This window comes from Drosophila miranda, chromosome XR (assembly GCF_003369915.1).
Source record: "Drosophila miranda strain MSH22 chromosome XR, D.miranda_PacBio2.1, whole genome shotgun sequence".
Taxonomy (NCBI): Eukaryota; Metazoa; Arthropoda; class Insecta; order Diptera; family Drosophilidae; genus Drosophila; species Drosophila miranda.
In genome coordinates, this window is record NC_046674.1 from 6,004,928 (window position 1) to 6,028,336 (window position 23,409).

Genomic DNA, 23,409 nt, shown 5'->3' on the forward strand with positions numbered 1-23,409 from the left:
CATTTCATTTTTTATTTTGTTGGCACTCTCTCTCGCTTAAAAACTCCTATTATTTCGGTGCTAAGTATTTGATGGAAAATTCTTCAACACTCAGAGATGTTTCAATATGTATGTTAAACTGTTTATCATAACAACAACAACAAAAACACCAAAAAAAATTCCGAACAAACACACGCCCAAACAGCTGCCTGGCAGCACAAATTTTATCAAATTTCCAATTTGTAAAAAGTTATAATATTTCGTTTTATTTTATGAAATTTGTCACACGAATCAGCAAACATTTAATATATATGTATGTATTTTTTTTATTTATTCTTATTTAGGGATTATTAAGTGGCAAAAACGTTCGGGGCTCTCGATCGTGTGCTCTTGGGGACTGGCTCGCTTGAAACAAGCGCTTTTCAATGCCGTTCAAAAGTGAATATTTTGTTGGCTTTGGTTTTTTGTCTATTTTCTATACTGACTGAGGCATTCAATGTCGCAATTGGCATTTAAATCTTGTTCAATGCTGCTTATTATATTTTCATTATTACCGCCATCGTTTTTTCGCACGGCGTTATGTTTGTTTTTAAGTGTGTGTGTGTGTCTGTGTGTGAGTGTGTGCGGGAAAGCTCATTCAAAATCGTAGGGTTTTCCGCTGAAAAAAGTTTGGGGGGCTTATATACTAGCTCGGCATCATCCTTGTCCTCCTCCAACAGGAACTTCGATCCGTATTTTAGCTGCCTCAACAAAATCGCAACGTTTTCTCGTTTCATTCCTGTACTTGGACCGGGGGGGTCCCCCTGAACGTCAGACTGTTTTGCGATATAAATATTTCCAAGTGGAAACTGGAATGAGTGTTTTGTGGGTATGAGAGATCTGGTATCTATTCGGACTCGACTTGTGCGAGATTCAATAATGCAATGCAATGCAATGTTTCTCTTTCTTATAAACTTTAGTATTCAAATCATTCCTATGTATAAATATATTTATATCATTTCGTAACAACCCATTTGCCGGCATTTGGACTAATTTCCTGAGCTTTCAATTTCAAATATTCCCATCTATTCCTTCACTTACCATCTCCAATCTGCAACCCTCTTCAAATCAGTCAAACTTCAGCTAAAACTCTCTAACCAACTCTATTTTTTTGGCCATGTTTCTTCTATTGAATCCTGCTCTTTTATCTCTGGTTTTTTTTTTCATCTATATTCGTCATATATTTTATTTGCTTTTGTTTGTTTTTTTTTTATATATATTGCGCACAGCCTTTTTTCGAAAAATGTCTGGATTATTTTTTTTGTTTAGTTTCCATTTATTTTGTGTTTTTTTTTTGTTGTTGTTAAACGTCACCTGATAAAATTTTGTACCAACATTGCCTGTCTGTGGGGAAAAACAGCCGACCTACCACTATATCTATATATATCCTAAATATATATTTAACAAACCATTCCTTATCCTTCCTATTCGCTGTTTTCCAACAATAACATTTCTTTATTTTTATTTTTTGTTTGTTTGTTTAGAATATCATTTGCTTCTTTGTCTTACGATCTAGAATATGGGATTTACCTTTGCTCTGTTCTGCAGCATCCTGTGCAACCATCCCCTTCAGACCCTTGGCAATTTATGGGGTAGGGGTTTTTCTCCTTTCGTGGAGGTTTATGTTCTTTTCCTTTTCTTTTATATCTTTTTGTGTTGTGCAAATTTTTTGTTTGTATTTTATTTTCTTTTTCTTCGTTTTAGTTGGTTTTTGTATTTATATTTTTGTTTTTGTTTGCTTCAATTTTAAAAATTCTTCTTCGATATTCGGGATTTTTAGTTTACTTTAAACTTAAATATGACTTGGCATTCAATAGTTACATATACATATGATAGATATATCTCTATGTATTACTTATATATGTATATTAGTGAGGGGAAGGGGGGGTTCCATTGTGTATAACAGTTTCACATTTACATATACATATAAACGACGTTCGAGTTTTCTTTTCTTTTTTTTAGTACATTTTACATTTAAAAATTACAAATAAAACTATGCGTCCACAGCAACAAAACAAACCAAAAAATAAAAATACCATTCAATATTACATTTAGTTTTTTCCATTAGCTTTTTGCTTTCTTTTTTTGTTTTTTGTGTGTTTTTTTTGTGGTTTTCGCTCCCATATAATATTATTATTATTATTCTTTTGACTTGGCTTAGGAGTTAAATACAAACATGTACAATGGGGTGGGGGTGGGGTGTATAGTATACATATATAAATATATTTTATATATTTTTTAATCTTTCTGTGTGTCTGTGCTTGTGTGTGTGTTGTGTGGATAACATTGGATTTTGTTTGTTTGTTGCAAGACATTATTTTGCTGCATTTAGACCTTAGAAATGTACCAAATATTACATTTATTTTTAATATATACGTATATTATTAATATTAATTCTAGTTATTTTTTATGGGTATTCTTTCACTTGGATGCTTCAATGTCGTCAAAGACGGGGAGATATTCTTTGTTTTTATTTCGTATCCAAGTGGCATTTGAAGGAGTGTACCCCCATTTATATAGGCTGCTCATATGTATGTGTTTTTATGTGTGTGTGTGTGTAGGAAAACGCTTTGTCTATTTTCTTGTCGTCAAGAACGCATCCTAGAACGCATTCCCATCAGGAGCAGCATCTTGTGCAGCATCTTGTTCCTCCTGTAGCTGCTCCTCATCGGCCATCATTTCCAGCTGCATCTGATCGTCCCGCTGCACCACCTCCACCACAGACACCGCCTCTGCGGTGGTTGTGGTCGATGTGGATGAGCTGGTGGTGCTGGCCGGCGACATGTTGTCGCTGGCCGACAGATAGATGCAGCATGGCGGTGGCGATGTGGCTGCAACGGCTCCTGCTCCTGCTCCTGCTCCTCCTAATAGAATCTCCTGACTTGGCGGCAGCACAAAACTCTTCCCACCCAGCAGCTGGTCTCATTTGAGACCCGTGTCCGAGGATGGTGTCCAGCGATCAAACTCAATGCCCGAGTCCGGCGATACACCAGTGGCCTTGGCCAAATGAGCAGCCATAAAGCCGCCGGTCTGCATGCACTTGCAGTCGGCAGCAATGCAGTTGCACGAGAACTTGGAGCCGCGACCGCCGCAACGGGAGGCAACCACACTGGGATTGTCCATCAATACCGAATTCGAGACAGAGCTGCCAACGGGAGCCAGGCCCAAGCCCACCGGGGGTCCCCCCATTCCACCCATCATGCCGCCGCAGTTGCCCTCGTCCATGGGCTGGCCATCGCCAGGACTGAGTCGCAGCTGACTTTCAAAGGACTGCAGCTGCTGCATGAAATGGAAATTGGGCGAGACATCCGGCTTCCTGTCGCGCACCATCATGAAGGCGTCGTTGAGGCTGAGGCCGCGCGTGTGCATCAAATAGGCGAGCGTCACGGTCACCGAGCGCGAAACGCCAGCCAGGCAGTGGACCAGCACCGCCGAGTTCGCAGAGCGCGCTTCCTCTATGGAGATGGAACAGAAGATTAGCTCCAGATAGCTCTAGATCGGTTGGTATGGATCGGCTTACCTATAAACTGTATGGCATCTGGAAAATGCATGGCCAAGTCCTGTGAATAGTGATCGGTAATCGGTATTTGCAGATACTTGATGATGCCCGATTTTTCAAACTCGTTTGGCAAATCCGGTGTCACATTCAACACATACTGAAAGAGAGAGGATCGTTTAAAGAGGGCTGCCTGACCATCCTGTGCGACTCACTCACCTTAATGTTGTACTTTTGCAATGCCTTCGAGTCGCCGCTGTGGGTGACATTGCCCAGGAACAGAAGGCCTGGTATTATCTCCACGGGCGCCTCATTATAGCTATGATGATGATGATGATGGTGATGATGATGATGGGTGGTGCTCTCACAGTCCGAGGACTCGGCCGAACTGCTGCAGGCGGAATCGGAATGCGGTGTGGAAATGCGTAGGGATCTAAACGGAATTGAATGGAATGGGCGGTTAGTCCGCGATAATGCCTTCTGCGAATTCTAGATGAGTTCGGGACCTACCTGAGGCCCATTAACTGATCGGTCTGGACATTGCGACTAGATTCCATCTCTTTGTTCTGCGCCTGGCTGTCATCCTCGCACCATTCCGGAAATGCTAAGCGAAAACTGGAAAAGCCATCTGAAACAGAAAGAGAAAGACAGATTGAGAAATGGTTGAGAAACTTTAGAATGTGCCTCGCTCCCCCTGGGGGCAGGGCATTCCTCTTTTGGGTTTGTCGTTATGTTGTTTTGTCATATGAGAGGCCATCCTCTGGAATGCCCGACGTTCGTTATGCTTGGCCAAGTGTGGCGCGGTTTTGGATCTTTGGTAAGACAACACCTTCTCCACCACATGTTGCAGCTATTAACCCCCACTCCCCACCCCCACTGGTCCGCCCCTCGCTCAAGTATGCGTGAAATTCTTGCAAGCGAATCCTCCATTCATAAAAAGAAAAACCAGCCACAAGAAAGGGGAGGAGGAGAGCATTCGTGTCTCTCTCCCCCCCTCTCTATCTCTTTCTGCAATTGGAAACGGAAGTGCGACGACTATGGCCATATCGAACGGAAGTGTAGTGCTGCCTGCCGCCTGCCGCCTTTTGTGTGTTTGGTCTGGGAATCGTCATCCGCGCAGCAGGCAGCAGCATAATAGAAACCGGAAGTCCACAATTTTCTACTTGCTGCATATTAAATGCGAAATCGCAAATTGATGAGGAAGTCGGGCACCAGGCACAAGGCACAAGACACAAGGGAAATGGAAATGGAAATACCAACAGATTTTCATCAGTTATCTTGGCGCAGGCCGTACAACGGGTGGTATACGCACTGGAAACTTGCAACTGCAACTGCGAGACTTTTAAAAATAGCTCAAGATACGGCACGGCATACGAGGCATTAAAGGAACGTGATAGGCGGATAAGCGGGGGCGGGGAGGGGGAGGGGGCCGGGCGGCGAGGGTGGACTGCTGCCATGGCCATGGGAATATCAATCCACTCGGCCCTCTGACAGGCACAAACTGCATCTGAAAGCAATTTCCTGCTCAAACAACTCCTCTGTGCTGCAGTTCCCCTGAATGGCTGAAAGGTTCCATCATATTGTGGATGGATGTCTGTGTGTGCCTGTCTGTGGTATGTGGGTGTGTGGGGGGGGGGGGGGAGATCGACCTTGGCAATGAAACCTTCTGATATTGCTATTAGAAAAGTTAATTAATATCCTTGATTGACCGTTTTCTTCTTGTCTGGAATCTTTGACGAAAAAATCAATAAAATAAAGTGGAATATTAAACAGATTTCCTTTAAATCGATGGGTTTCTGGGACACATTTAGGTTTCTATGGTAATGGTTTTGGTACTGAAATCTATGAAAGATCACGCACAAAAAGTATCCAAATTCTCTACCACAGACATAGGTGGGATCCACCTCTATACCGCAACCGTAACCGTAACCGTAACCCCCGCTTCCCTTCTGCCACAGCCCATTAGATCACTACCTCTTCCGCTCTACCACTCTATAGGAAACTTTCCCCACTGTAAAACCCAAACAATCATCCTATCATTTCATATCATATCATATAGATACCCATATGGCAATTGTTTCCCCCATCTTCTCCCTCCACTCCTCCTCCTCCACGACTCCACGTTTATGCCCTCATATGGCTTATATATAAACAGAGATACTATATATCAGTGTGTGTGTGTTTTTTTTTTTGTGTGACACTTGTGAGTGGCTTTTGTGTGTTTGGGATTGTTTCATTGATGAGTTCACATCACACACACAAATGGGCAAAAAGAGCGAAACAAAACCACAGAAAAACACAGTGCAAAACGACCTTCAAAACGTTTGAAAACAACAAAAACAACAAAAAACTTGTAAACTTGAAAAAAGCTCAACAAAGCGTAAACCGAAAAGAGGCTTTTGGAATACAGATTTGTACATATTTCATATTTGTTTCTGAAAACCGGATTTCGGCATCTCCACCCAACACACACACACACACCTGAGCGGAGCACACACAAACAGTATTGTAGATACTCACCCACCCACAAAAGTCTCAGCTCATCTCTCCCAGCCTCGCCCACAATGTCACCAATTTATTTTAGCTATTGTTGATAATTATTACCTACATACAATAATTATAGAAAAAAAAAATAAACCAGTGAGAGCTCTTTCGAAATGGTCGAAGCCGGGGATACACTTCAAAGGAAACAAAGAAAATTTATTCGAAAAGTTCTTCGATTCTTGATGGATTTTTTTTATATTTTATATATTGTTTTTCTATAAAACTGATTTTTTCTTTCAGGATGGTCTTTCTATGGTGATCCGACATGAACACAAGTTTTTCTAGGGCATAACTTGCCAGGTAAATACTACAAAATCCCTGACAAATACCATTTCCCAACTAATATTTATAGGTTAAAATTCCACTTAAATACTGGATATATACCAGAAAGTAAGAAAATTATAACACAAAAAACTGTTAAATGGCCAGAAATAAACCAGAAAAATATTATTTCATAATTGAAATTTCACTTTTTACCCAAAAATACTAGAAAATACTGTAAAATACTATACAAAATACCGGAAAATGTTAAAAAATTGCCAGAATTGCCTAATCCCCGAGGAAATGTACCATACAGATGTCCTGTACATCTGTATGTATATAAATTGATCAGCAATTCCTTGGTTCCACCTTCTGCCTTCCCCGGAAAGGGTATCCAAAGGTTATACACTCATTGAAAAAGAAAACAAAACGCTGGAGAGTAACGATACGTTTTTTCCACCGCAGTTTCATCGTTGAACGATTTGATCCACGGCTCATTCATTGTTTTTCTGCTTCTGCTGCTGTGGCTGCTACGGGCACTCATTTATTTGTTTGTTTTTAATTATATAGTATAGATACTCTTTTTGTTGGTTTTACTTTTCACTTCACGGGGACTCTTATCTGCAGCTCCCCCTCACCCCCCCCCCCCCCCACCTCTTTTCGCTTCGCTTCGTTTATCAAAAACAACAACAGCAAAAAGAGCAAAGGCAAAACGTGAGTTAAATAACTTTTGGCTCACTTCTCACTGGGTATACACGCAGATACAGATACACACACACACCCACACCCACACCCACAGAAAGCTCTATTCATTCACAGGTACCACACTTCAGGCCCCCCCCCCCTTACCACTATTATACATACATACAAATGCCCCCCCCTTTTGCTGACCAAAACCAACGGATATGACGTAGGCGTGCGCGTTGCTTCTTTCTATTTTGTTTTTGTTGCTCTCAACCTTTTCTCTATTTTGCCGCATAAAAACAGTTAGCCAAGTGGTTCAAAGATGCGTTAAGAGAGGTGGTGGTGGGGGGGGATAAGGAGAACCCTTATATGGTTTGCCCCATTCTGAGGGCGTTTGTTTTTTGTTTTTGTTTTTGTTTTGTTTTTTGTGGCTTAGATGACGCAGATTCCTTAAGGGGAATACACGACACGCCCACGCGCACGCCAGATGCAGGGAATCCAAAACCTCGAAAAAACAGAACCCACCCGTCGTAGCCCCCCGACACCCATCGACACGTACGTCCGTGTGGGCCCCCATTGATGGATTCCATGGAAAAAACACAACAGAAACAGAAACCGAAACAGAAACCGGAAGCCCCAACAGCAACGGCACACATGCATGAAGCTAAACACATGACACAAAGCAATCAACCATTGAACACATTTCCACATTTTCACATTTCCACATTAACATTTCTATATTTATAGATTTGTTTAAACAGATTCCAAAGTTCTCCAGGGAGAGAGCAGACGGATGTTCAGTTCTTCGATGTGGAAACTGACGAAGTCTGAAGCCCGAAGCCCGAAGCCTGCTTTAGACAGGCTATAATATCATATCCTTATTATCCTTGAATGAACACAAGCCTTAATTTCTTTCAGAAAACTTTTTCCTGGTATTTGTCTACCGTGTTTTCTTTATATATGTATTTCTGTTCTGTTACTTTTCTAGTATTTTCTGGTATTTTTCCTCAAACTTATGCTGCAGTGCCAGGACACCAGGACATCATTTGTCATAGTTCTTAACTAGTTTCCCATCTACGAGTATAATCTTTTGTTTTTCTCCAAAAAGGAACGGAAATTCTTTGCATTACATATTCTTTTGAGGAATTTTTAGTGGCTTGTCCATTCATTTTCCATATAAATATATATGTATAAAAACTCCCAAATATTTCATATGATTTTCGCAATCTCTGTTCTTTTTGGATTATTTTCCCGGCCACATTCATTTTACATTTTATCACATTTTTCGAATCTCTGCCCCAAGTCGAATAATTCCTTTTTAATCACTCACGCCATCCAGCACTCAAAAATTCCCTTCCGCCCCACACAACATTTTCCCCTTTTGTGTGTGTGTGTGTGTGTGTGGACTTTTCGGCTCAGTTTTTCTTTTTTGTTGAAGTTTTGAAATGTTGTTTGTCATAGGGATTTCGAAAAGTATACAAAAATGAGACAGGATGGGGAGGGAGGGAGGAAAGTTGAGGAAATCAATATTACGCATACGCATGGTGTGGCAGGGCAGGGCAGAAAATGTGTAGGCTGTTGTGGGTCTCTGGCAAATGCATTCCGGCCGTGCATTACACAATGACAGATACAGATACTATAAATACATATACAAATACACGTATGTGTGGAAGGGAGCAAATGGGGTGTCCGGAATGGGGCCTCTGCTGCCTCTGGCTCATGAATGAAAAACCAGACCATACCGGGAATGACAGCGACAACGACAACGTCCGCCTGCAGTTCAATGCTATTTGTCAATGAGTCAGTAGTCGTCGTCGTCGTCGTCGTCGTCGCCGGCGTTGTCTGTCCGTACAGACACAATTCCCGGGTCTCAAAGATGGAACTGGAACGGGGGAGAAAAAGAGTCATAAAAATACGTACAATACACAGAGAAATATTCTGTGGCCCCATATCCATTAGCCATATGCATATACCAAAACCGCCTCCCCCCACCCACCGACAACAACATGGCCCCAATTTTGTTTACATTTCTCATCTCCACCCAACCCCCCCCCCTTCCCACACCAAAAAAATAGGAAAAAAAACAACTACTTTTTATGCCTCTTCTTTTGCTTATTTTTGGAGCACACATTTTTCCCCCATTTTCCCCGTTCCAAGGCATAAACAAAAGTGCAATCAAAAGCACTTGGTGGGGGGGGGGGGGGGGGGAATATTAATGCCCGTCGCAACTTTCGCCTGTAGAACTTTTCTTTTACTTTTACTTTTACTTTTCCTTTTCCTCTGCAATGCCAATGCAATTTTCCATCAACTAATTTCTTAATCAACTTTTGGGTCGTTCGTTTCGGTATAAAACCCACACAAAGTTGACATTTTAACTACTCCCGCGAACGGAAGTTGATTGATTACACCATGATTGATTGATGTGAATAGAAAGGGGGCGGGGCGGGGCGGGGCGGAGTTGTGGGTGGAGGCGGAGACTCTCTGGCTAAATGTCAGACATCCAAGTTTACTTCGAGCTGCACTTGAAATGCCCTTGGGGATCCATGCCCGAGTCCGTGCCGGTGCCCCTGGCCTGGGGCGAGGGGGTCGGTATGGGTCACGCGTATGCATATAAGAACTGAAATTTGTGCAAATATCACACATCCAAAGTTTATGAAACAAACGGGGGATACACTAGACGAGGAGGAGGAGGAGGAGGAGGAGGGGGCCCTGAGAGCTATGGAAATGATGAAAGTTCCAAGATGATCAATCAAAAAGTTTCGACTGTGAAATTGATTGATAGACATGGTATAGGTATAGGTTTTTGAGAAACTTGAGAGTCAAAGGAGTAGAGTATGGAAAACCCTTTAGTCAAGATATTTAACACATTTTCTGGCTATGCGACCCACTGTACCTTTTTGGGCACCTGACGTAATGCCCCAGCCTCCGGCTCAGTCCCAGCTTTTGGCACTGCTGCTACTGAGAGAAGGTGGAGGCTGCTGCTGCTGCTGCTGCTGCCCCCACAGTGGCGGCACAACCTGCCCCTCTGGAAATTCCCCGCCCACGGCTATAAAATAAAACCAAAAATGAACGCAGCTTAAAATGTATTCGCCACAGAGACAGAGGGAGGGACAGAGAGCATTTGCAGCAACAACAGAAATAACATAAAATTCTTAATAAATGTGTGCCTCGCCCACAAGCAAAAATATTCGAGTGGAGCGGAGTGGAAAGCAAAAACAAGAGCTTCAACATCGAAGCTTTGGATACACTATTTATCTACTTTAAAGACTTCTCATCATCTCTCGTAATATCCCCTGGAAGAGTATCAGAAAAAACTGAAGGCACGGGCAGACAACGGTTTTAGCGGTGACATAAACCACAGGCGCATGTAGCTTTTTCCGCTGCACCTGATGTCCCGCCTTCGCCCCTCTCTAGTGGCCACACACATACATACACCGCAGCTGCGGAGCATGTGTGCGCTTGTATGGGTGGTGGTGGAAAAGTGAAAGAGTTTTTCCTTTTACATAAGCCGCCAAGCCACACCGCCTTCCAAGCCAAAAAATGGATTTTTATGAATGGAAAACCCAGGAGCCATAATGAAGAAAGAAATAACCAAAAGAGATGGCGAATAAAAGCACTGTTGGCGGCGCAGAGAGAGAGAGAGAGAGGGAGATTGCACGCAACTATTTATTCGACAACGTAGTGCAGCAACAACAGCAGCTCCAGCAACAAAAACATTAAATTTGCATGACAAATGAGCGAATGAGAGACCGACGTACCGACGGACCGACGGACCGAACCCCACAAGTAGTTAAAGTCCACTTTCATTCCATTTCATTCATTCATTCTTTCATTCAATTTGCCTTCTTTTTTTCGACTCAATTTTCTGCAATTCAAGGCGAGAGGGGAGGGCGGGGCCACTAGCAGATAGAGAGCGAGAGAGCGTGGGAGAAGAAGAGCCAAAGAGAGAGAGAGAGGGAGAAGTTAAATAGCCACCAAACGGACGTACGACATAATTGACTCTTTTAAATACCCTTTCAGCGAGTGTGATCACTTCATGGCTCAGTTGCTACAGCACAAATGGAAGCAAAATAAAATATGTATACCTAGGCACATATATTCCTTGAAAACTTCTACTAAACCAGCGATCCAAGCCAGGAATCGTACCTTAAGCTACAAATCTGAACAATTGGGAACCAAAAACTCTGCAAAGGGTATTTACAGCTTCGATATTCGAGTTGTGTTTTTTGTGTTTCTTTTAGCTACATATTTTGCAGTCATTGTTGTTGGCACTTCCGCATTGCAGGCCAGGCGCAACAGGAGAATGGGATAGACAGCCGGAGAGGAGAGGAGAGGAGAGAAGAGGGGAGGAGAGGCAGGTTAGTCAGCGCATCAGTTCTTCAGTTAATCAGTTGGGCGGGCACTCACTCAATAGTATCGTGCTCTGCGGCCTGAATGGATAGTTAAATAAGCTACATACATATTTACATAGTTAGGAGGCCAGGCCGCCGAATGCCGTTCTACATCGTTGTACATGCTAATGGCCGCCGATGAGACATCATGTGGGCAGCTCGGGGGGCCAAGTGCGGGGGACGGATGATTTGCTGAATGAATAACAGGGTGGTGCCCAAAGAACGAGAACAGTGTGTTGTGCACCCTGTGTTTAGAAGTGTTCCATTTCCCTTATTTGGGACTCAAATTTAAAGCCCAGGAAAAGTGTACTCGACACTCAAATTATACCCTACAGACCCCTCGAAAAACATTCCCTTCTTCTTGGAAATTGTTTTCCCAAGCTTTTGTTGATATTTGATGAGCTTTTCAGCAATTAAATTTTCCACAGGAGCTAGGCCAAATTTGCGGGATATCTTCAATTACTCCCCAGAGGCACAGGCACGAGAGTACCGGTACATGTGTACCTAGTTATCCTCGCACCCAACCACCCCCCACCCACACCAACCGTTTTGTCAACTCAATTGAACTCAAAATAAACGTGTAAGCCCCCAAACATCGTGTCCCCGAAATTAGGGGACAACCGTCTCTAATGGTTCTGCGCAGGGCGGGAGGGGGTTAGGGCTGTGTGCGTGAGGAGGCAGCGTCGGAGGCCGGCGCTGGCGCTTGTGCTGGGGTAAGGCTTACCTTTGGCATCCACTCTTGGATTCTGGCCAAAATGTCAAATTGCGTATGCCAATCAATCAAAATGTAAATAAGCAAAAACCTAATTTTGTTCTAGGCACGCCCCAAAAGACGCCCCCCCCCCTGTACTCCATGACCCTCTCTCCGCTCTGGCGCTCTTCCCCGGCGCAAAAGTCTGCCGTCCTTGGGGAGCTGTGAGCTATAAATAGCAGGAAGCCGCAGCTTTGGCAGCATTAACCCAGGACCCAGGAACCAAGACCCAGTCCCAGGCCCAGCCCCGATTCTAGATCCCTTTTTGCGCTGCGCTACTCTGGAAGCCGCATTATTAATTAATTATGTATATTTTGCCGTAAATGAAATTCGGCAACGCCGCGTAGAGAGAGTATTTCAAATGGAATATACATACAGTGTGTCCAGAGCCCACAGAGTTCGCTCAATGCACACGAAATCAAATCCCGGATAATTGAAGGGCCTGTATGAGTGTTTGTATGTATGTGTGTGTGTGTGTGTGTGTGTGTTCTTGTGCGTGGGCGAGCTTTGTAACTGTATTCTTGGAATTTTTGTTGGATGTGTGTGTGAGTGTGTTTTGGGGCGAAGCTTTGCAAATGGGGTCAAGTTTAATGTGCAGCTTCCTGTTGCTACTACTGGCTGTCCCGTAATTGCAGATGGATTAGCTCGGCTATTCCCTCAGACCCCGGGGCATGCAACAAGTGCAAGCGGCAGGCGATACAGTGAAAGGACACGTAGAGAGATACACACACACACACACACATAAGGATGAAAGCTCTATTGAGTGGGGGGACATGCCATTTATGGTAGATAGGAGATTACTCTTCCTTTCCCAGGAGATAATTTCTCATCGAACCATCCTACTGTACATTTGTATTGATTTTCTGATGGAACATCCACAGCAGGGGGACCCTGGGGCACAGCTACTTTTGCATAATAACACGTAAAACGCACTTTGGTCCAACTCCCGATCCGCAGTCCCAGTCCCATTCCCATTCCATTCCCAGTGACAGTCTCCTCCTCGTCCCAACATAGGCGACCCGCTGGGCAGTCCAATAAGAAAAGGAAGGGGGAACGACAGGAACATTTATACGGTAGCATTCTACTACTCCGCGATATGCGACGACGCCATTGAGCAACGTGCGTTGAATTTCATTTGGCTTTGAAATGGCATAAACGGACCGTGGAAAGAGGAGGTCGAGAGAAGAGAAGAGAATGGAATGGAATGGAATGGAATGGAGGAGAGCGGATGGAGCAAAAGGTTCCCTAAAGAGGAATGGACTTGAGGCAGAGGTCCAAGCGCTTCATAAATATTGAATATGAGGAAATGAAAATCTCAAATGCATGCCGTAATGAGGAGGTTTGAAAAATTACCGATATTTGGCAGTATCTCAATTTCAGCGCAAAGAGAAATTCAACTTGGAAAAATTTTAATATTAAAACTTAGAGAGAAAAATATGGTTATTCTCTCTCGCAATATCTCGCTTTTTTGTATCTCTTTTGTTGGAATTGCATTAAAAATGCACACTGCCTGAAGAAGTAAGCGGCAAGAGGAACGGCGGCAGAGGGGGGAGAGACAGTATAGTGCTTCTCTCTAACAAGAGACACCCCAGCATGCTTCTGATTCTGCTGCTGCCTCGTTGACACAGGCCCCCGCCGCCGCCGGTCAAAGAGGAAGACAAAGAAAGACCAGAAAAAAAACACCAGAGGCAGTAGTCGTCGAAGAAGAAGAAGAAGAAGTAGCCGAAGGAGCCAACTATCAAGGGGGCTCAAGCAATGCCATTTGAGTGTGCGAGCGAGGGGTAGAGAATGGTGCAGTTAACTTGCGAAAGGGGTCAAGGAGTGCGAGAAAAGGAGATGGCACACCACAGCACACCACACCACACCACACACTGCTTGCCATATTGATATGCGAAGGCAGAGAGAGAAGAGCAGAAGAACCAGCGAAGAGTAAACAGAAATGAATGCTTAGAGTCGCAACGACTTGGCAATGACCTTTTGGGAAATGCTCTTATGGTCTTCTTTGGTTGTTTTAGTGGGAGATAGTAAAATCGAGTTTTGGTATAGCAGAGGCAATGCATGCTAGCATAAAAAGCTTAAGTGCGGAAGTGCTGCTTTCTCTATTTGTACGTTTGTCTGTACCTTTGCCAACAGCTTGTTGAAATTAAATTCCTTCATATAAAAGTCAAGTTATCCCCAAGGTACCCTTTTCCGATTGGCCCTACACCCTGCCCTGCCCTTCCCCCTTGTACGGGACTGCCCTGCTCCATTGCATAAGCACAGACACGAACCACACATAAAGTCGGCAAAACCACAATCCTCCATTCCATTCTTTCATTCTGCTGCGCTCATCTTCACCGCTTCACCCCTCTCCGCCCATCATCTATGGGTAAACTTCTGTTCCGTGGCTCGTTCTTCGTTTTGGAATCTGTTGCTAATTTGCACTTTGATGAAATGCGTTCATGTTGTTGTTGTTGCTTCTCCTTATCCATCTCTTTTTTTTTTTGCTTATGCCTGTTTGCTCTTGCTCTTCCTGTTGCTGTGTTCGTGTTGTTATTGCTATTACTGTAGATTTATGCATGCAAGCGCACAGCAGCAGCGTTCTCGCTCCCCTTCACCCCCTTCCACCATTCACCGACGGACTACAACTTTTAGCTCCATTTCATTTTGATGCCCCCCCTTCCTCGTTCCTCTTTCCTGCTCCCTCTACCCATTCGTTCTTCATGTTGCTCTTCCTTTTTGCGACGCGACAAAGGCAGACAAAACGATTGGCTTTGTTGTTTCTGTTGCTGTTGCTGCCGCTGCTGTTTGCTAATTCCAAGAATACAACAATTTACGCGTCCGTCCGTCCCCCGCCGACAAGGCAAAAAGGCAACAGCAGAAGAACCAAAGTGAATGAAGGGTACCGTCCCGCCGCCACTGACTGTCTCTGTCTCTGTTGCTCTCCCTGTCTGCCATTTGCAATGCGCCGTTGATTTCCTTGCTACACCCCTCCTTTCTAGCTCAGTGTGTACATAAGTCTCCAAGATCGCATATGACAGCAGCCATAAGGGCGATCAATCTGCTAGGGTATCAAGTGTGCGACTCCCGAGGAGGATAGTCTTCCTCTGTTGGTGTTTATGTGTTAAATGCGCGCCCTGCAAACTTCCGCTCTTTGGACGCTGAGGTATGCAGGCGACAAAGCAAACGGGTGGGAAAGGGAGAGGAACACGGAGGGGCAGAAAAGACAGCGAGTGGAAGTCTCGCCCGCACATAATCTGACCGGAAGTCATTGTTGTTATTGCTAGTAGTATTGCTGCAAATATTTGCACAGCCTCTGCACAGGCATTGGCAGAGAGACCCCCCCGCCCCAACCGCCACATTGCCATTCGCAGAATCGGAATCGATGCCAAATGGCTTAGATGTGGGACTCGCCGTTAGTTAGTCGTCGACGCCGTCGTTGCGGGCACTCGCGTCTACTCAACGCCTGCTTAATTAAAGCCCACACAAACTTTGACCCAAATCTACTGCTGCTGCAACAGCAACAACAAATTTTGGCCGTAGGCCGTAGGCTGCAGCGATCAGCCCACCCCTCCGCTTCTCTCTTCCCTCTCCCCTCTGCATTCGCAGACGCGACGCAGCTCTAACTGTTGTCCAACGCCCTGCTTGTTGTTCTTACCGTCGTCTTCCTTCCCCTGTGGCTCCCCCTACTCCCATCGTTCTGTCCCTCTCTCGCTGATTACTTTATAAGATGCTGACGCCAACACCAATGGAGGAGAGAGATGTCCAACTATCTCTCTGTCTCTCCCTCTCTGTGGGCATACGACAAAGACAACAACTGTGGGCACAGTGGGACAGGTGGGAGCTAGAAGAGCAACACTTTAATGGAACAAAACTTGAACGAAAGCTCTATTTAATATTTCCACTTATTGACCCGCTTCTGCCCACTGTGCAACGAATCTCAGTTGAACAAATTTGGAGCCCAGCGACTTTTGGCACGTAGGTGGTTTTGGTGGGGCAATCGGGCCAACTGTTTCTCTCAGTTATTTCTGTTGCTGTTGTTTTTCTGTTTTCTGTCGGTGAAGGCAGACCAGTTGGCAGAGTAGTCTGTTGCCCCTCAATGAGGCAGCAGCCATCAGCATCGGGCAGCGGAGTGAGCGGTGAGGGGAAGCCGTGGATGGGAGCCCACTAGCTTTTGTGATGAATTATCATGAAATCGTAATGAGAGATTCGGTCGATTCGGTTGTGGCCTTGGTTGGTTGATGATGATGTTGGGAGATGGAGATGCCACGTGTTTGCGACTGATTTTCACTCGCAGATGGAAAAAATTGTGAAAATTGCTTAGGCCCAAAAAATAAACCAAAGAAAAAAACAAAAACTTGTTCAACAAATTCGTTAAAAACAGCAAATGAGGCAAACAACTCTCCCATGTGGCTGCCACACACAAATATGTAGAGGAGAGAAAAGCCAGTTGGGGGAAAAGCCGTACTCCAATGCAATGCAATGCAATGCGTGGAAATGCGGTGGCTAGAGCTCGAGTTGAAGTGGTTTTTTATGGCGCAGGCGCAGCAGCAGCAGCAGCAGCAGCTCGAGTTCAATTTCTATAAAAGGGTCGCCGCAAGAAGACGGTCCAGCGATCAACGTGGAGACGGACAGCGGACAGTGTAGAGAGCTTTGTATCCGCCTCTGGCCATAAAAACACGAGAGAGAAGAGAGGAAGAGAGACAAAAACGAGCAGACAGACACCACTCTCTCGAAACTGCATCGTTCATTGACTCCCTCTCCACTCTCCAAAAAAAGAGAGCGCCCGATCAGTGGAATGGAATGAAATGGTTTGAAACTCTGCTAAATCTAATTGAATTAAATTCTGTCAACGGAAATGCTTAGTTTATGGAATACATAATGCTTTTTAGAACCACATATACGTAAAAACATATAAGTATATATATATATATAGTATGTACATAGTATATATATCTGCCTTTCCTATATGCATGGCTGGATCGTTGCCCTAGTTGGCCCCATCTTAATTGTTTTAATTCCGAGAAATGCATACAAAGTGGCATTTAATTAAAGTGAATTCTACATCAGCTGGAAACTGGAGCCAATCCGAGCGACATGCATTATGCATTTTCCCCCCTCGCTCCCCCCGCCCCACGGACTTGATAATGTTTTCATCGTCCTGGTCCTGGAACCGGAATCTGGTCGTAACAGCAGCATCCCAGGGACGGGACAGGCCACAAAGAGCCCCATAATTGCTTGGACTTGATTGAATTTCAAGGTTAATTAGCGGCATATAGTTCCCTTGCCACAAGGGGGTGGCTGGGGGTACATGGGGCGGTTTCTTGCGGCAAAAAGTTGATGGGTACAACAAGGACTGGACCACAGTTTTTCGCGAAACTTTAGTCCACCCTAAGCCTCTTACAGGGGGATATTTTTCAAACTTGAACAGAACAAAGAAAATAGGATATAAGCGAGAGAAAGAGAGGGAGAAACAGAAAGAGAGTGGAGCATTAACAGATGAAACAGCTGATTACAAGGCTTCGGAGGGTATGTATACGCTCTAGTCTATACTTTAAAAATGGTTCATGTGACCAATGGAGTATCCTATTCAATGGGTTCAACGGGCTTGGCAACCATTCTTATCTATTGTATTATTCTTCTGCCACTTCCTGGCACAAACGTTCATTCCAAAGTCGAACCATATCCAATACTTATAGATAGATGTAACCGAAATACTATGCCACGTACATATGTATGTATCTGTGTCGCCACAATGCTTCCTCCTCGTATCCCACCCGCCCAGCTGTTTTTTATGCATTTGCATGCCATAAAACACATTCTGGGCCCTGCACTCCAGGTCCCCCCCTTAGAGACCCACCGGACCCACCCAACGATAAGATAAAACCGCAGCAAACATTTTATATACATACACATACGGGAAACCATATTCGTTTCGTTTTTGGCAAATTGTGAAATTGCTTTTATTGCATTTGTGGAAAATTTCATAAAGGTTGGAATATATGCATGTACATCCATAAATGTGTAGATAGATAGATAACCGACATGACAGATCCGTCCATTCAACAGACTGAAGAGCAGAGAAAATTCATTTACCATTTCGACGATCATTAAGGAACACTTCAACGAAGGCAAAATCCTTTAAAAGGTGACACAGGATTTTCACGCTCTCCCACTGTCCCCTCCTCCTTTCTTCCTTTGTTCCTTTGTTCGTTTTCTTTTTGGGCAAATGTCAAGAGGATCGGATCGGATCGGATCGGTTTTTGTTTCGGATCATCTCGGGTGTTTCCATGGTATTGCCCAGTCGTAAAACAATCGTTTTCCGGGACACAATTTTCCTAATTACCTGTGTGTGTGTATGTTTGTGCGTGTGCGTGCGTGTGTGTGTGTGCCACAGGTAGATTTCTGTACAGTCCTGTACCATTTTTGTGTGTTCTTGACGTCATAGACACGATAGACGTCTAGTAGTATGTGGATTTATGTTATGCTAATTTGTTGGCCTTTCCAGTTCCAGTTCTGTTTCCATCAAATGAAATCGACAAACAAAAAGGCAGGGCAATGGGGAAGGGGTTGGGGATGGGATGCTCTATTGTCAATTTGCGATATTGGCAGAGACGACACGACGCTCTGAATGGAGCAGACAGAGCAGACGGAGCAGCGAACGTGTGTACGCCGGATCTGAGCAGCTTTTGTGTATGGGGGTTAGAGCCCCAGGGGGCTGTGTACACACACACACACACACACACAACCACACACCCAATTGGGGGGGTTTGCTTGTGGGAGAACGGAAATTGAAGTGATAAAAATAAAAATGAAGCCACACAGTCAGTCAGTCAGTCAAGTCAGATAATGATGTACATAATATATATGGTATATATGTACTGTATGTATCTGATTCTTTGTCTGTATATGTATGGCTTTGAATCATGAGAGTCGGAGTCTCCAGAGCCCAGTGACATTTTTCTGAATGAATGAATGACAGAACGCAGAGGAGATCTATGGGAACAATACACAGACCCACAGACACACAGACACAGACACAGACACAGACACAGACAGACACAGACAGAAACCTAGTCAACAATAGTGGGAAAAGCTCTTTGGTTTGCTTTGTTTTGTTTTGTTTTTATTTACGACTTCCCTAATCTCCCCCTTAATTTAAATATAATTTAATTGATATGGAACCTAAAGAAGGAGCAGCAGCTGCAGAAGCAGCAGCAGCAAAAATATATTTATAAATACATTTCTGCATAATTCGGTTCGCCGCTCGCTGGAATAAAATTATTGCGAATTTGAATATGGATTGCGGATTTCCGATAAGGAAAACTTCTTGTAGAGATTCCTGTATCGGTGCATAAAAAATAAGTTTCAGGGAGTCTACTTTATGCATTGCATTGCAGAATACCCACAAATATGTATGATATGATATTTCCATAAATATGTACATATCATCAGTGGCATTTCCTCATCGCCTATACATATTCATAAATTTGTGTTCTTATATAATGGTTCCATCAATCAAAACGAGTCGCGGTGTCACACACCGAAAACAAGTTCAAGAAGGTGAAATCTATTTAAATCCCCAGACGCCGACGGGGCAGTATAGAAAGTCGTGATCTGGGTGTGCTGCATATTCCACATACATAAGTATGTATGCACGTACATATGTATGTATATGCGGGTTCTAATCTGTGTCTATGTATGTCTATATGTGGCAGGCAGTCAGACCGCTTATCAACGGAGAGCAGTGCGAATTACATCTTTCAGCAATTTATAGAATTTCTCCTTTCCCCCCTTCCGGCGTATGAGATCCGATCCGATCGGATCGGATCGGACGTTCTTTTCCGCAAAAAACACAAAAAAAAAAAACAGGGGGAAAAAATAAGAGGAATCCACGAAAATGTTTATTTATGGGAATAGGCAGTGCCGGGGGGAAACATAAATAAATAATACTTCTAGGAATGGAATGTCTGTGGATGATTAATGGGGGGCGCAGGGCGGTGGAGGGTGGGGGAGGGGGATCTCACCTTGCAGTGCGACCACGCGACATCCGTCCTGCTTGAGGCGGCGGTGCAAGATATTGATAATCGAATCGTTGGCCCCCATTCCGGCTCCGGCCACATCCTGCTGTCCGGCCACGCCCTCGCCGTTGTAGAGAATGAAGAGGCAGAGCTTGTAGCCCGTCTGGATGCGATCCTTTAGATCCGGCGACTTGATGGTGGAGGCCAGATCGATCTTGCCGGTGGCAAGGCGCCGCAGCACAATGCTGGGAATGCACAGATTGACGGCGCCACGGATATGCGATTCGCTGTACTCGTGGGAGCCGCGGCAGTCGAGCAGGATCAGCTCCTTGGCGTCCAGAGAGCGCAGCTGGACCTGGAGCCACTCTTTGCTGCAGCTTTCGTGCTCCGTTTCTGGCATTGTAGAAAGCTCTCGTTCTCACACACTTGCACTCTCACAAAAAAAAATTGAAGTCGATGGAGGAGTAGGTGTAGTAGTAGTAGGTGGGGGGAAGAAAAATCCGTCTGAGTGTTCTTTTCTAGAGTTCGTTTCTCACTCTCTCTCTCTCTCTCTCTCTCTTTCGCTGTCCCGCTCTCTGTCCAAGTTTTGGTTACAACAAAGTTTACATCATCTGCTTTGGCTTCTTCTTCGAACTGCCGCACATTTTTTTCTTTCTTTCTGGTTCTTTCTTCTTCTTCTGCTGCTTTGCTTTTGTTGCTGTTCCCCTTTCTGGTTTGCTCCCGCACACAAACACACTCACACACACGAAAAAAAAATACGGGAAATCCAAAAGAGACTTTAGTTTTGTTTCATTTAAGAACTTAACTAAAATGGAATATTCAATGTTTTACATTCACTGTTTTCTGTGGGTTTTGTATTCTGTTTTCTTTTACTCTGATTTCTTTTATTTTGTTGTAGGCTTCACATTCATCACGCATACAGGTCCGCGCCAAATCACAACCGTGTGTATGTATGTATCGCTGCAGCTGTATGAGTGTGTGGAGACCGAACGAACGGCCCGTTCCGATACACCGATTCTAAACGTGTGCGTGGTGGAGCCCCAACAACCTGACGACGACAGCGGTGGAGCGATATCAAAGCGCGCTGTAGGTATGTTCAATTGGTATATGTATATATTTTTTTGTTTGATAATATATTTCGTTTGCCAATATATCAATGGATATTTTTGTGGGATATATCAACGGACTTTTCTGAGTTCAGAAACAACACTCGACACTATTTTTCTTTCCGTTGTCTGTTGTTTCCTTCCGCGAGGCCGAGATACATGTGAGAGATACATTTGTGAGATACTTTGGGGCGGCAAGGCCGTTCTTTCAAATCCGCCCGCCTTCAAATGTATCTCAAAATGTTGCTCGGCAACAAACGTGTGTTGCTGAGGAAAAAACAGGGTATGGACAACAGGCAAAACGGCCCAGAAAATTCAACGCACCCAACGTAAAGCCACCCCATTCTTAACATTGCTTGCAAACAGCCACAGCATATTCTTGATCAAACACGGTGAGGTGATGTGCGTTGGTTTTTTAAATGTTGCTGCGCTGTTTTTGCCTGTGGGCCGTACCTTTCCATAGCTCAGCCCAGACTCATTGTTGCGTTCCGTTACAAAGTATGTTATAGGAGTTTATATACCCTATCTTCTGATATTAGCAGTACCCTTCTATTATTATTATATATTATTAAAATAACCTTAGCAAAATTGGAAATAATATTAAATTTAATTAAGCTGAATGCAAGCATCGAGGACTTTGACTCAGGTAAAATTTTGTTTTTCAATCTACCTCCCAATGAATGACAATGGATTTAAAACTATAATTTTTTTCTGATCGATCTGTTCTGTAGTATAGTATGTATAGTAAATATAATAAATCGTAGATACTATTATTCTAAATATATATATATCTCCTATGCATGCGTAACGGGCACGAGTTGACAAACATATCGTAACTTCTATAATATCTTCCTTTAAGGGCATTACATATGTTGCTGGAAAACTGTAAACACATGGGGTATAAGCACAACGAGAGTCTAGCAACATGAGAGATTTGTGTTGCTGGAAAACGTCACGTCGCCACCTCGTTGTGGTAATACCCTTTTGTTCACTCGATTCTCTTCTCTCTCACTTACACACACAAGCACACACAGCAATAGAACAGGCAACAGCAGAAGCACCCACACACACACAGTCGCGATGAGTGGGAATACATACGTGGAGAGATAGTGAGTGGGAGCGTGCAGGCATAGGTTTTCTCTCCAACTTTACAAGAAGGTGAACAAAGCCCGTGCACTGTCAGCCCGCTAGGAAATTCGCTGCCACTGTCATTGAAAATCTTTTATATATTTTGAAATTGATTACAATTATTGCTACTTTTAAAATTAATCAATGAGATTGCACTCCTCCCCTCTTTCGTGCTCCTAATCAGGTTCCGTTGCAAATTTCTCACCTGCCCTCCAGTGGCATTCTCTACACTCGCTTTCTGGCTCCCACACCAACCTCTTCCACTACACTATGCTCCTCTCTCACTCTCTTGTTTTGTCTATTCACACGCCGCTCGCTCCCGAACACGCTCACAAAAGTTTTGTGTAAAGTTCATTGATATTTTCGTGCATTGGTATGCGTGTTCCTGTTCGTGTGTGCCCCCATGTTGATTCATTGAATTTCGCCAGCAAAACTAGCCCGACTTTCCGTTCTCTCTCTCTCAATAACTCTCTCTGTCTCCCGCTCTCGAGTTGGAGCGTGAGAGCCGAGCCGAAGCAAATACTTTACTTGAATGCAAAAGTTAATGGAGCAGCGCAGGCAGAGTACATGTGGGTGTGGGTGGAGGGAGGGCGGCCGCTGAGAGAGTTGCGATTGTACAGTCGAGATAAGGAATTAGGGAAGCCAGCGGCGAATCATCAATGAAGTATTTTTTTACTCAGCTCCGAAGCTCCCCCGTTTCCACCGAGGCTTGGCTGGAGCGCTCCCGTTATTTTGGAGACTCTACGAAATGTTTAATTTTATAACCATGACCCTGATATTTGCACACAAAACCCAGCTCACACACCCACACCCACACACACCCACACCCACGAAAACAGAGGGCATGCATATAGAAGGACCGTTTCAAGGATACCACGCGGTGGACAGCGCGCGTGAAAAAATTTCTCCACTACAAAAGTTTCAGCGCCTGCGCTGGCAGAAACGGCAGCGTTATATGTACATATGTACATATGTATGTATGTACATATGTATATACCGTTAGGTAAACGCCAACGTGCTCTTTATGTAC

General features: G+C 44.2%; 1 protein-coding gene across 1 annotated transcript; it reads right to left on the reverse strand.

Moving 5' to 3' along the window:
- Nucleotides 1-607: 607 nt before the first annotated feature.
- Nucleotides 608-21,425, reverse strand: LOC108150925 (dual specificity protein phosphatase Mpk3). Its single transcript, XM_017279256.2, has 5 exons — nucleotides 20,152-21,425; nucleotides 4,025-4,142; nucleotides 3,734-3,947; nucleotides 3,539-3,674; nucleotides 608-3,473 (listed from the first exon to the last, which is right to left on the reverse strand). Exons 1-5 carry the CDS (start codon nucleotides 20,543-20,545, stop codon nucleotides 2,941-2,943), a joined length of 1,395 nt encoding a protein of 464 aa, XP_017134745.1. The 5' UTR covers nucleotides 20,546-21,425; the 3' UTR covers nucleotides 608-2,940.
- Nucleotides 21,426-23,409: the final 1,984 nt, after the last annotated feature.